The 15,034-nt window shown below is 39.5% G+C and overlaps 1 protein-coding gene and 1 long non-coding RNA gene across 2 annotated transcripts in view; one reads left to right on the top strand and one right to left on the bottom strand.

Annotated features, from left to right (window-relative positions):
- The window catches only part of LOC138997975 (uncharacterized), a 39,682-nt gene extending 25,401 nt beyond the window's left edge, over window positions 1–14,281 (bottom strand). The window contains exons 1-2 of the long non-coding RNA XR_011469056.1: window positions 14,224–14,281; window positions 7,470–7,614 (exon numbers count right to left, since the gene is read on the bottom strand). This is a non-coding gene — a long non-coding RNA (uncharacterized lncRNA). The remainder of the gene's footprint in view (window positions 1–7,469; window positions 7,615–14,223) is intronic.
- A 211-nt stretch (window positions 14,282–14,492) lies between these two features.
- Window positions 14,493–15,034, top strand: part of PITPNB (phosphatidylinositol transfer protein beta) — a 60,425-nt gene continuing 59,883 nt past the window's right edge. Inside the window, exon 1 of the mRNA XM_070399314.1 lies at window positions 14,493–14,575. Coding sequence (XP_070255415.1) covers window positions 14,556–14,575 — 20 coding nt within the window. The 5' untranslated portion in view covers window positions 14,493–14,555. The remainder of the gene's footprint in view (window positions 14,576–15,034) is intronic.

Genomic DNA, 15,034 nt, shown 5'->3' with positions numbered 1-15,034 from the left:
AGAATAAGTTGCAAACAATGGCTTTTTTTTCCTTTGAAAATCTATAATCAAAGAATTCTTTTGAAAGAAAACCCACATGCATTAAGATTTGCAAAATGCTTCCCACAAATCATTAACAACCTATTTGGATATGTCTATCAATTTGGATATTCTTGTTAAGATAATGCATGCAGAAATAGATATATGTTCTTCAGCTCCCAAAAGGTTTTGAGATGTTCTAAATAAAAGTACAGAATAAAATCCATAATAATGAAAATAAGAATCAAGTAATGTGGAGGGCAAGGACAGAAAATAAGTGAGGTACACACACTGTAGGGTTTTATCACATTGTGGTCTGTGATCATTCACACAGCTTCTGCCTTAGTCTTCTCCCAGGGGCTCCTCTAAGTAGGGCTGGAATAGAGCAGTATGGCGCTCTTGTCACTGAGACACTCTTCCAGTCAATACCAGTGAAGGTGGTATCCACTCTCTGTACCCAGAGTCTTGGCCTGTGGCCCACACCCTGCTCTTTCTGGAGGCTTCCACCAACCACCCCTGACACCAAGGAATGATCAGGTGAATCTTCCCACACAAAAGGCCAGAGTCTCTTCCTCTTTGCTCTATTACTTTTCTTTTCTTTTTAACAACTACGAAGGCTCGGGATGACTTCCAGAAAAGAAATGTGGGGAGTACCTGAATCCTTCAGACCACAAACTAGTTACTAAGACACTGAGAGAAGTCTCACTCCAGGCAAGTTCTGCTGTTCCCAGCAGTGCACTCAGCACTGGACATTTGCCATAAGCTTCAGGATCAAAAGGTTACTGGGCGCACTCCTCCCAGAATCATGCCTGTGCCTTTCCCTTCCCTCTCTTCTTCCCGTTCAGCCTTGCATCTCCTAAACTCTAAGGGACCCCACAGAGACTGGCAACCAGGGCAGTAATGGGCAGCAGCAGCCCATCCCAGGCTTAACCACCCTGAACCCATCTCCAAAGCCCCCTTTTCTGTGACTTCTCAGTGAGCCAAAGCAGCCCGCTTATGCTCTCTCCTGTTGCTTCTTCTATCCTAAGCCCTTCCTTGTTTCATTGTCCCCAGCTTTAATAAGTGTATATGAGAGAGAGAGAGAGAGAGAGAGAGAGACCAAACATTTCCCACTTATTATTTTCTGTTCTGGCTTTTCCCTCTCTCCCTTGCTGTGCTCTGAACTCCAGGAAGAGGATTTTATGTTCATTGTAGAATGAACTGATAAAGGGAAATGGTGGAACTGAGAGGTCTTTCTGTTAATGTGACTCATAAACTTTAATGGTTTATTATCCTAAAAGAAATCTAATTACCACAGCTCTAATATCTTGCTAATCTTGTATTAAAAAGTTTTTTAAAGGCCAAAATGACAATGAATAGTATCTCTACTTTCCATTTTTTGAAAATCTGGCTGAACATTAAAATTATATCATGAAAGTAAAATTTTTAATTCATTAGGATTAGAATATGATTAACAGATAAACAAATATTTCCCTACTTTTATTTCCCAGATAAGCTTAGAATCCCTCTTTCAGAGCATTATATTATAGAATAATTTGCCAATAAGAACATTCAGCATGACTTAAAGAAATATCCAGGATGTTCTAAATTTCTTAATTTGAGAAGCACTCTGGCCCTAGCCAGTTTGGCTCAATGGGTAGAGTGGTGACCTTCAGACTGAAGGGTCCCAGATTTGATTCCTGCCAAAGGCACATGCCCAGATTGAGGGCTAGATCCCCAGTAGGGGGCATACAGGAAGCAGCCAATCAATGATTCTCTCTTATCATTGATGTTTCTATCTCTCCCCCCCTCTCCCTCGCTGAAATCAATAAAGAAATATATATTTTAAAAAAAATGAAAATGCTGAGAAGCACTCTGAATTCACTGACGGTCTCCAGAGTTCACAGAAAATAAATCTTACTTAAATTGAGAATTTTTACTCAACTGATCATGAAAAAGACATAATATTGCCCTATGAACTAACAATCTACTTTTTGTGAATCAAATTATGTTTATAAATGTATACATTGAAAAATAAAATATAACCAAATCAAAACAATATTACCTTAATCCTATCTTCATCAACTAATTTTATCCAACTCTCTTACTGTAATTATGCCTGAAAAATGACAATGAAAGCTATTGTTTTTCTGTAATACTCCTCTAGCACAATCAAGCACAAAGGTTGGATTTATCATAACTAAACGATAAACATTTGCATTTCTGTCCATATTACCTAAAGGTAAGAAATGAGAATCTAAATTTGGAATTATTTCTAGGTTTCGTTTTTGAACACAGTAAAATGGCCCATAGAATTGGCACCTTTTATAAGCACTTAACAGAAAAATTTCTCATTTTGAAGAGGATATTTCTAAACATTCCAAGTTTTGAATCACGAATATCCAGACTCCTTAAAGAGGAAAACCAAAAACATTGAAGTGTTAACCCCCAGTACTTCTGAATGTGACCTTTTTGGAAACAGCATCTTTGCAGAAGTAAGGTTAAGATGAGGTTATCAAGGTGGGATCTAATCCAACATGACTGGTGTCACAGAAGGAAGATGACATGAAGAGATACAGGGAAATGCCATGTGAGGATGGAGGAGTAGGGTAAGGTACCTATGAATCAAGGAACAACAAAGATTGCCAGGAAACTATAAGGAAGAGGCAAGGAAGAATTCCCCCCAGAGGTTTCAGAGGGAGCATGGCCTGACACCCTGATTTTGGACTTTATTCTAAGTATTTTATTCTTTTTGATGTTACTATCAATGGAATTATGTTCTTAATGTCATTTTGGTTTGTTCATTGCAAGGAATAGAAATAAATTGGTTTTTGTATACTAATCTTATATCCTGCAATCCTGTTGAACTTATTAGTTCTTTTTTTGGTGTGTATTCTTTAGGATTTTTCATAGTCAAGACCATGACATTTGGAAATAGAGATAGTTTTACTTTTTCCTTTCCAATCTAGATGCCTTTTCATTCTTTTTCTTGCCTAACTGTACTGACAAGAACCTCCAGTACAATGTTGAGTAGAAGAGGGGAAGGGGCATTCTTATCTTGCTCATTATCTTAGAAATCACTCTGTCTCTCACATTAAGGATGATGCCAGCTGTGAATTTTTCTTAGATGCCCTTTATCACACTGAGGAAGTTCCCTTCTATTCCTAGTTTGTAGAGTAATATTTATCATCAAGGGTGTTGTTCAGGTCTATATTTGTGTATTTTAGGAAAGTCATAAAGTTGTCTTCCCACAACTTTAAAACATTTGCATTAACTTCATTCCTAGGTATTTTTCTATTGCTATTGAAAACGAGAATGTCTCTTCCAGTACATTTTCAAGGTAGTCACTGTTTGTATATACATGAACAGTACAGATTTGTGTATTAGTTTGAAGAAAACACACTTTCAACTGTACAACTTAACACAGTAATTTGATTTCAAAACTAGATTTAAAATGATTGGATTCAAAAGAATTTTACATTTGCATTCAAAGCAAGTTTAGAGTTTTACTCTTGTTCTGTATAGAAGTATTCACATCACAAAATTCATCCAGTGCTAACTGTACATTCTATTAATAATACTAGGAAGAAGCAAAGGACCAAATAAACCTAAAAGACAGAACTAGATATATTTTCTTCAATGATGGTCTTTTGAGGTTAAAGGTAATCAAATAGAAGAGAATGCTTACATCAATATCTGTTTGAAGAGCAAACTTTAGAAGTGAGCATGTTAATACTATCACTTTTTAAAACATGCAATGGACTTAATAGAGAGAAAGAAGAGCTCAGTTGTTTCTCCTGTATGAAAGCGATACTAATAAAAATATCTGAATAAAGATCTATCTTTAGATAAGTCAATACCGGATGCTTAAAGGTAATACTAACATTTAATCTAAAAACATTTTCATCTTATACTAGACTCACTACAGACTAGTCACAGAAATGAAGAGTTAAAATTCCAATGGAAAAAAATCATAACACATGAAATAATAAAGACATGTCATATAAGAAGTTCACTGTCCATATATACAACAGCAACAATTTTACTATGTACCAATTTTTATAAGGTAGGACATGTTTTTATTGGCTATGATTTTGTGTTATCAACAATAAAAGATTATATAGTTTTTTCCCCTTTCTTCTCTTCTTCCCTTAACCTATTTTGTTTTGTTTTTATTTCATAGGCGTGCCATCAAGATGCTCCAGTGTTGCAATATTAGAACAAGGTACTAGTTTTGCAATCAGGCTCAATGATTGATAGATTCTTAACCATATTAATTTTATGGCAAATATTTCAAAATTTGGCAGTTTCAAAATAGTATATATTTTAGAATCTCTCTCCTGCCACTGCTTAATGTTAGAAGCAGTGAATTGTAAGAAAAATTAGAGAAACCAGAAAATGATATTTATCATGAATGGCAAAGAAGGGGGAACTCAAAAGTCACTATACTACTCCAAATTTAACAGAATGCTCCCTCTAGCATCAAGTCTTATTTATCTCTAATACTTAATATGTGAGAAGATTCTAGCAAGTGAAAACAAAATGCAATTACATTTTATTGCAAGAAATTTAGAAACATATTTTTAACAAAGTTAGCTATTCAAAAGTGTTACCTTAGGCTGTCTCTTAATAGCTCCTTTTCACAAGTGTGAAATTTAATGAAGGCAACAGCATTTATAAGCCACACCAAAATGGTATCTTAATTACTAGCTGTATTTACTTAGGCAAGAACAGATTAAATGGAAAGAGAAATTAGTTTTACAAATGGCATCATACATCTTTATGTTACACCCCCCTCCATCAAGTCACAGATGGTTATGTCTCTTGAACTTCCTAATAATATAGGCAATTTTCTTTTCCTTGGGCACACCCAAATTCATCACTTCTCTAAATTATATATTATTTTTGAATCATTTACAAAAATTGAAGCTGTTTATCGTAATAATTTAACATGAAATGGACCTTTCCTTTAATGTGCTCTATATGAATATGAAACAAGAGTTATTAAAACTACTGGTCTTATAAAGTTTGCAGTGTACTCATTACATACAGTTTGGAGGAATACCTCCACCTGACCTAACTAACTCTAAGTAAGGGTTCCTACTTCCAAATCTAACGGCTAAAGCCTGGGGTAAAGTCATGGCTAATGGTACTTAAGCCTGTCACCCAATTCATGTCTTAAAATAGGGACTCATGAGAACCTATGTAAGACTGCTCTCCTCAGATGAGTGTCCATAAAACTCATGCATTAAAAAGAGACCAGAGATGTTGCTTCTGATGATGGCCAAGTAATTTATATTAGAACAATAATTCCACATACAACACCTATAATATCTGGACAAAATACTTTTAAAAACACACACACAAAAAACAAATACAAAAAAAACACACCAAAAAACCAAACCAAAACATCCCCCTCCTCCCCCCGCCCCCAACTACCTAAAAGCACTGGAAAGCATCAAAACCAGCAAGATACTGCACTGGAGGATTGAGCACTGGGATGAGTTCTTGGTTTTCTACTTAGGGCAGGCCAAGAGGCTAAAACTCAGAAAATCTATAGTTTTACTTTCTCATCTCAGAGGAAAAGATTTCAGAATTTCAGAACAAATGTAGCAGCTGGTGAGGAGGAAAATACTACAAAGAAGAGAACAAGGAGCATCCCCAAATTGTTTATAAACACTGCCCCAATCTTTGGTTAACTCATGCAGTACATATGTAAAGAGCAGATTACTAAGTAGTCCAGATAAGGCTAAAAGGACCAAACAAAAATTTCAGCTGCTATCCACTGTGGAGGACATAAAGTTTACAATTCCAGTTCAGCCAATCTAATGGCCTGATTAAAAAAAAAAAAAGCAATATACTTAGGAAAAACACAACAGAATGCAAAGTCTTTACAATACATCACTCATAGTGACTAAGATACAATCCAAAGGTACTTCAAGAAGATGTGGACCATACTGAGACATTCAATGGAAGCTGACCCTGAGAGGACTCAAGATGTTAGAGTTACATACAAGGAATTTAAGCAGCTAGTACTACTATGTTCGAGGACATTAAGGAGAATATACTTGCAAGGAATAAAAAGATAAACTCAGTAGAGAAACTGAAACAATATAAAAGAGATAAATGGACATTTTAAATTTGAAAATTACAATGTCTGAAATAAAAGCGTCACTGGATGGGTTAAGTGCAATTTGAAGAGAATAAAAGGATATATGAAATTTGAAGCAACACCAATAAAAATTTGACAATACTTAGAAAAATATATTTTAAAAAGTGAACAGAGCCTCAGGCACTTGGAGGACAACATGAGGTATATAACATACATGTAACTGATTCCTAGCAGGAGAGAAAATGCAAAAGAAAAAATACCTGAAAAAACGAAGGATGGCCCCAAACTGACTCAATATCGTTAAAGTCATAAACCTCAGCAAACCCCAAGAAAGATAAACACGAAGGAAAATATGCCTAGGCACAGCCATAATCAAAATGATAAAAACCAAAATTAAAGAAAAAATATCTCGAAGGCAGCCAGAGGCAAAACCAAACCAAACCAAACCAAACCAAACCAAACCAACAAAAAACCCACATTACTACAAGGGAATAATGAATGATTCAAAATGTCTGCTGACTTCTCATTAGAAACAACGAAGGCCAGAAGAAACAATGGAACAATATATTAAAGTTCTAAAAGAATAAAAGAAAAAAATCCAAAATACCTTATCCAGTAAAAAATATCCCTTAAGAGTTAAAGTAAAATAAAATTTTACATTAAACAAAAAACTAAAAGAAATTCATTTTTAGCAGGTGTACAAGAAATGTTAAAAGAAGATCAGTAGGCAGGAGACAAAGGATACCAAAAGAAAACAGATACTCACAAAGAAATAAACAGGATCATAAATGATAAAAATAGGGTAAACATAAAAGACTGATTTTCCATTCACTTCATTAAAATACATGACTGTATAAGCAAAAATTATAACGTTGTATAATGGAGTTAATCATGTTTCTCCACGTATTATGTATAGCAGGGGTGGGGAACTTTTTTTCTGCCAAGGGCCATTTGGATAGTTATAACTTCATTGGAGGGCCACACAAAATGACCAACTTAAAAATTAGCCTGTTATATTTGGTCAAACATTTAATTAACTCACCCCTAATGTGTTGGCGGGGTCAGACCAAATGATTTCGCTGGCTGGACGTTTCCCCCCCATGATGTATAGCAACTATATCATAATGAATAGAGGACTAAAGTAAATGAACACATATAGCTGAAAGTTTCTTATATTTTATGTGCTGTGGTACATAAATTTTAAATCTAAGTAGATTATGAAAAATTAAGTTTATACATTTTAATTCCTCACGTAACAACTTTAAAAAATATGAAGAGAGCCCTGGTGTTGCTCAGTGATTAGAGTTTCAGCCTGAAAACTGAAGGGTCACCAGTTCAATTCCCAATCAAGGGCACGTACCTGGGTTGTGGGTTTGATCCCCAGCCCCTACTGGGGTGCATGTGGGAGGCCATCAATTGACGTGTCGCTCTCACATCGATCACTGTTTCTCTTTCTGTCTTCCTCTCTGTCCTTCTCCCTCCTGCTTCCATCCCTTGCATTCTTTCTAAAAATCAATGGAAAAAATATCCTTGGGTGAGGAATAACAAACAAAATTAAAAATAAAAAAATATGAAGAGAAATAGTTAATAAGCAGAAACAGAAGAACAAAAACCAAAGGAGATAAATAACCCCCATATCAGTAATTATATTAACTGTTAGTGGATTAAACATTCCAAAATGCAAAGGTTGTCCTATGGATAAAAAAGCATTACTCATGCTGTCTATGAGAAATACACAGACATAAAATAGGCAGAATGTAAATGGATGGAAAGATGTGCCATTAAAAAATACATAAGTATGAATAAGATTAATGAATTGGTTATATTAAAATCAAATAATGTAGACTTCAAGATAAAAAATAACTAGAGATAAAGAGAAACATAATTATAACATCTTCAATTCACCAGGAATCATAACGTGTATGCAGCAATCATAATGTGTATCCATATACTGAGTAAACCCTTGATTTTGTGGACCCCAGACCTCGATTTAATGGATTTCAGATTTAATGGACAAAATTTCCAGTCCATATGTCATATGTGAAAATTAACACCCTGTTAATTTTAAAATGCTTTTAACCAAGATTTGCTTATAACTAAGTTAACAGGGTTTTTTTTTGTTATTAATTCACTGTTATTTTTAAACAATTTTAGCGAATAGACCCTATGTTGGAAAAACCAGTTGTAATTTCACCAACATAAATAAATATTACATATCTATAACTATAGTCTACATATTTAAATCCAAGAGTCAATGCTTATAAACAATGTTCGGGGAATGATCACCATGTGATCACAGCACACCGCTCTCAACGCATGGCATGGCTTTCTGCAGCAGTTTTAACACATGCCAGCCGATGTTCCCAGGTGCACTAAGCCACACCCCAGCTGTAGGCATTTGTTTATTCACAGCCACTGGGAAATGCACTTATTTACTGAACCTATTCAGCATAAATTTAAAAATCAGAGTAATAATCTAGAAAATTTTTCCTGTGAAATTAAACTTTTCATACATAGTTAATTACACAAACATGTCTAATTAAGTAAAAACAGGCAAACTAATTTGTCAATGTTTTAACATACACACTTGGAAAATCTACTTGATTATATAATGGACTTTCGGCTTTAACAGACACACCCTGGCCTGAATTAATCCATTATATGGAGGTTTTAGTGTATTAACAATTGGAAATTGAAATTTTAAAAATAATGAGAGCATCCAAAAACATAAAATGCTTAGAAATACATTTAACAAAAACATATTCTAAGCATTTTATGTTTCAGACCACTACACTGAAAAATATAAAACACTGTCAAGAGATAGTAAAGAAAAAGAACTGAATTTTCATGGATTTGAAACCTCATCATTAAATTGTCAATTCTCCCCAAATTGATTAATTCAGTCCAACCCCATCCAAAAGCCCAGCAGGCTTGATTTTGTAGAAATTGTCAAGCTCTTTCTAAAGGAACTGAAAATCTAATTAAAACAGCAAAAAGTAAAAAGCTTCTAAGACAGTGGTTCTCAACCTTGGCTGCACATTAGAATCACCTGGGATCAGGATTTTAAAAAGATTCCCAGGTGATTCTAAGGTGCAGCCAAAGTTGAGAACCACTGTTCTAAGAAGAAAATGTAGGAGAAAAATCTTTGCAATTTTGGAGTAAAAAAAAAGATTTCATAGCTAGGACATAAAAAGCATAAGGTTTAAAAAAACTGACATACTGAACTTCATCAAAATGTTTTGTTCTTTAAAAAGCACCATTGTTGCACAGTGGTTAGGGCGATGGCCCAAGCACCAAGGGTTCGATTTCTGGTCAAGGGCCCATACTGTGCTTGGGCTGCAGGTTCCTCCCAGGCCCCAAGTTGGGGTGTGTTGGGGAGGCAACAAATCTCAATCTCTCCCAGTATCTATCTATCTATCTATCTATCTATCAATCATCTATCTATCTATCTATCAATCATCTATCTTCCTTCCCTCCCTCCCTCCCTCATACCTTCCCCTCCTTCTATTTCTACTCTATCTAGAAAAATCAATGGGAAAAATATCCTTGGGTGAGGATTAACAACAATACCATTAAGTAAACAATACAAAAATTATGTGTATCAATAAACCCATATCCAGAATATACTTTAAAATCTTACAAATCAATCAAGACAAAAATAACCCAATTATAGCCCTAACCGGTTTGGTTCAGTGGATAGAGCATCGGCCTGGGGACTGAAAGGTCCCAGGTTCAATTCCGGTCAAGGGCATGTACCTTGGTTGCAGGCACATCCCCAGTAGGAGGTGTGCAGGAGGCAGCTGATCAATGTTTCTAACTCTCTATCCCTCTCACTTCCTCTCTGTAAAAAATCAATAAAATATATATTTTAAAAAATAACCCAATTATAAAATGGATAAATAATAAATATAGAAAATACAGGTGGATAAATAATATAGAAAAATATAGATGATAAGCTCTTACACTGATCTTGGCAATGATTTTTTGTTTGTTTGACACCAAAAGCAAGAACAAACAAGTAGGACTATCTCAAACTAAAAGGCTTCTGCACAGAAAACTATCATAAAGCAACCTACTGAATGGAGAAAATATTTGCAAGTCATATCTGGTAGAGGGTTAATTCCCAAAATATATAAAGAACTCATACAACTCAGTAGAAAAAAAGAAAAACAACCTGATTAAAAAATGGGCAGAGGATCTGAACAGACATATTCCCAAAGATGCATACAGATGACCAACAGGTACATGGAAAGGTGCTCAGTATCCCTAATCATTAGGGAAATGCAAATCCAAACCACAATGAGCTATCACCTCACACCTGTTAGACTTGCTATACCAAAAAGACAAGAAATAGCAAGTGTTGGCAAGGATGTGAAGAAAAGGGAACCCTTGTCTACTGTTGGGATTGTAAATTGAAATAGCCAGTGTGGAAGACAGTATGGAGGTTCCTCAAAAAATTAAACATAGAAACCTATCTTATGATCCAGCAATTCCACTTCTGGGTATTTATCTAAAGAAAACAAAAACACTAAAAAAGATATATGCACCCCCCCCCCCCTTTCCCCTGTTCACTGCAACTTTATTTACAATAGCCAAGACATGGAAATGTCCACTGATGGATGAACGGATAAAGAAAATATGGTATATGTACACAACGCGATATTATTCAGTCATAAAAAAGGAAATCTTGCCATTTGCAACAACATGAATGAACCTGGAGGGCGATATGCTAAGTAAAATAAGTCAGACAAAGAAAGACAAATACCAAATAATCTCATATGTGGAATCTAAAACCAACCAACCCACAAACCCCAAGCTCATACACACAGAGAATAGACTGGTGGTTGCTGGAGTTGGGGGTGGTTTTGGGAGGGGGGAAATTGGTAGGAAGGATCAAGAGGTACAAACGTCCAATTATAAAGTAAATATGTCATAGGAATGCAACGTACAGTATGGTGACTATAGTTACTAATACAGTATTGCCTATTTCAAGGTTCCTAAGAGATTAGACCTTAAAAGTTCTCATTAGACACAAATTGGAACTATGGTGATGAATATTAACTAGACTTATTGTGGTGATCATTTTGCAACATATACAAATATCAAATTATTCTGACAATACCAAATGTTAGTGACAATACAGAAGAACTACAATTTATATGTATGCACTGCAGGTGAAAGGGTAAGTTATTATAGTCATATACGGATACAGATATGAATGCATGTACACATATATGCATTCTTATTCATGTATGAAGATGAAAAATGATTAATGGTAGTAGTTACCTCTAGGAATGAAGGCAGAGGGATGGACAAAACTTAATTATATCTTACTGTTCTGCTCTCTGAAAGCTGTATGCTTTTGCATGATTGCCATTCACTGAACACCTCCCCGATAATGTGTATGATGGGTGCTTTATATACTTCATATCTTTTATTCCTCACAACAAGTATAAACTGGTTACTTTCTTAATTCATCCTTGTTTTCAATTGAGTGTATTTTTTTTAATCCTCAGAGAAACATCGATGTGAGAGAAAAACATTGAAAGAAAAAAAAAACATTGATCATTTGCCCCTCCATGCGAGCCTCAACTGGGGATCAAACCCGCAACCTTCTGGTGTACGCTGAGTACCTGGCAAGACTCAACTGTTTTAATATGAATCCTTAGATGGGAAAGGGAGACAATGTCCACACTGTTATGCTATACCCAGCACACCATCTCTTCATTTGAGTACTATGAGCAGAAACTGTGCTGTGCAGAAAATGTAATTAGTGAACACTCGTGGGAAGACTTAGAAAGTTACAGAAATGTTCTGCAGGGTCCTAATTTTTCTTAATCTTTGATAAAGCATGTCAACCACAAACGTATCCATGTTTTTAAAGCAAGTTATATTTTCAGCCTGCATAACATTTAGGGAGGAACTATAACATAAAATGACTACTTGTAAGTTTGGTAATTAATATTACCTCCTTGGACCTTAAATAACATCTCCTAACTCTAATATATGCAGGGGTATAGTATTCAAATCTGCAGTTAATTTACTCTTATCTCTAAGTGTCTTCTGAATTTTGACCATAACACTCTTCTTCCCATAACTGAGATCAATTACCCTCCTATATAATAAAAGCTTAATATGCTAAGTGTCTGACGGTTCACTGGACCGATCTACCAGTTGCTATTATGTGCAATGACCACCAGGGGGGCAGATACTCCGAATGGTAGGTTAGCTTGCTGCTGGGGTCTGGGTCTGGGGTTGGGGGGGGGGAGGGGGGGGGGGCGGCGCACGACTGAGCGAGAAAGGCCTGACGCCCTGCACAGGGCCAGTTTCGCCCCATCCCTGCAGGCCACACTGAGGGACCCTACCGGTGTACAAATCTGTATGATATAAAGATTGTCTGCATGCCTCGACTTTTTATTTTTATCTAGAAAAAAGTCAGGGTAGTGGAAAGGCCAAGACACGGGAGTTTTAAAAACCTGGAGTTGAAACCCGGTTCTATGAACAAGCTAGCTGAGTGATTTTCGCACAAGTCACCTAATTTGGCTTTGTGAACCCCCTCCATCCCCCCTTTCTAAAGCCCGCTAAAGTACCTCTCTCATAATGATGTCCTAAGGGTGAAAGGATACCTTCATTACCTAGCACAGCACCTGGCATGTAACAGGTGCCCCATCAGTCGAAGTTACTCCCGGTTTTCTAGGCTCCCTGGAAGCAAGCGCGCGTTTCCTTGAAACCTTGCCAGTCACCGGCACAGTGCTCCACACACCCCAGAAACTCGGTGAATGGAGGGGCTGCCTTGGGAGGAAGTTTCCAGCTTTTTGGTAAATATTTCACTACTATTAACTTTTTTTTTTTTTTTTTTTGGAGGCAGCCCTAATTCCATAGGTGTGCCCCGGTTATCAGATATAACCTATAGGCTTATGGAGCAGTGTCTTAATGACATTTTTATTCTTTTAAGCATCTTTCAACGGCTTCCCCTGGTTCTTGGAAGACAATTCAAACTGTTTGACTCTGGCCTGGCGATCCGCTTGGTCCCGGCTTATCTCCCCCTCTCACTTCGGATGTCCCGGCCACACCTGACCTCCATCTGCTCCTCAAATACTCGGGGCTTATTTATTTCAGCCTCTGGGTTTCCTTTCCTCTGAAGGGAGCGCCTCTCCCCGTCTCCACAGGCTGGGCTAGTTAGTATCACATTAAGCTCCAAAGCGGCCTCCTGAGCGTCCTTCCCTTGATTGCGCTGCCTTCCCCCATTCCTCTATTTTTTTGAGTGTTTTTTTTTTTTTTTTTATCTTCAGTCCTCTACCAGCGGTTCTCAACCTGGGGGTCGCGACCCCTTTGGCGGTCCAACGACCCCTTCACAGGGGTCGCCTAAGTCCATCCTGCATATCAGATATTTACATGACGATTCATAACAGTAGCAACATGAGAGTTATGAAGTAGCCACGAAAATAATTTTATGGTTGGGGGTCACAACATGAGGAACTGTATTTAAAGGGCCAGAAGGTTGCGAACCACTGCTAGAGTAAGAGAGTGACCCCCGGGGTACACCTCACCCTAAGGTCCGCCTTTGGGCGTTGCAGGCTGGAGCCTGGGTGTGTGTGTGTGGGAGGGGGGGATAGGGGGGTACAGTCACTGTGACTGCACTAACGTCTTCCCACAACAGGTCCCTTTCCCTGACGGGTCCTAAGGACGAGCACCTCTCTCCCCCACGGGGGGGGACTTGGTCGGAAGCACCTCCTGTGGAGTCACAGCAGCTGCGGGCTTCGGGGTTCGGGGTTCGAGGGCAGGGGTGAATCCGGGAGCGCGCGGAGCCCCAGCTGTGGGCCCCAGCACGGTGAGTGGGGGTCAGGCGGCGGCACTCACGAGGCTCCCGGAACACGCCCGCGAGCCCTGAGCCCTGAGCCAGGTGAACCTCGTCCCGCGGAACCTGGCGGGGCCTCTGAGGGGAGCGGACCGCGGCGGCGGCGGCCTCCCGAACCCGTCAGAAGTCCTTCACGTTTACTTCGAAAGTGAAATGTCTTGTCACAAAGGCGGACTCCCCTCTCACAAAAGGTGAGGGAGTTTCGTACTCGTCACCAGAAAACGGCTTCCAGGGAACCAACAACTGGTACACTCACCGGAAAGCAGCCGCCCCGAGGGAACTCGACTGGGAAGGAGGAGCCTGAGGGAGGAGACGAGCGGCCGCGCGCGGAGTTTGCGCAGTCGCAGTAAAAGCCGCACGCCCTCCCGCCGGCCGCGCAGCCGCAGTGGAGGCCTCGTGCGCCCGGGGTGGGGCGCGGCACTGGGGCGGAGCTAGCCCGTCTCCCGCGCTGACGCGACGGCTCTGGGCGGAAGGGCGTGGCCGCGCAGGCTCAGTGATCAGGGGGCGGGGCCGCGCAGGCGTGGTGAGCGGCGGTAGCGGCGGCGGTGGAGGTGGTAGCGGCAGCAGCTGTCTGGTGGTTCCAGGAAGATGGTGCTGATTAAGGAATTGTGAGTGGGTCCGGGGGCGGGATCGCGGCTCCGGGGGGAGTCGTGGTGGGAGGTTCATTGATTGAGAAGTGGTGGAATACTCCCGACAAGGAGCGAGGCGGGGGCTGGCCGCTCCCTTCGCGCTCCCCTTCCCCCCGGCCCGCGCCCCCGGCCCACTCGAGGCCCCTCCACGGCGCTTCCCCCAGGGTCCTCCTCCGGGCGTTACTGCGGCAACAATGCTGCCCTCTCTCCCGGGGTAGAGGCGGCTGTGTCCCGATCGGATCGCGTGGCTCGGGAAGGCGCGGCCGGGAGTTTCCGCTGGGACCCGTCTTCTCACCAGTCCCCCACCCCCAGGCCCGCGGGTGGGAGAGACGGGATGGGTTTGACTGTGATTTGTCGTCTTGGGTGGAGCCTGCCTGTAACCGGCGGGAGATCGGCTTGTCGGGTGAGGGCAGCCCTGGTGTCGGAACTCGAGGGGAG

This window comes from Myotis yumanensis, unplaced genomic scaffold, assembly GCF_028538775.1.
Source record: "Myotis yumanensis isolate MYYU_CA2020_CCGP unplaced genomic scaffold, mMyoYum1.0.hap1 SCAF_19, whole genome shotgun sequence".
NCBI lineage: Eukaryota > Metazoa > Chordata > Mammalia > Chiroptera > Vespertilionidae > Myotis > Myotis yumanensis.
The sequence above is the reverse complement of the archived record's forward strand: the minus strand, read 5'-3'. Positions and strand labels throughout refer to the sequence as shown.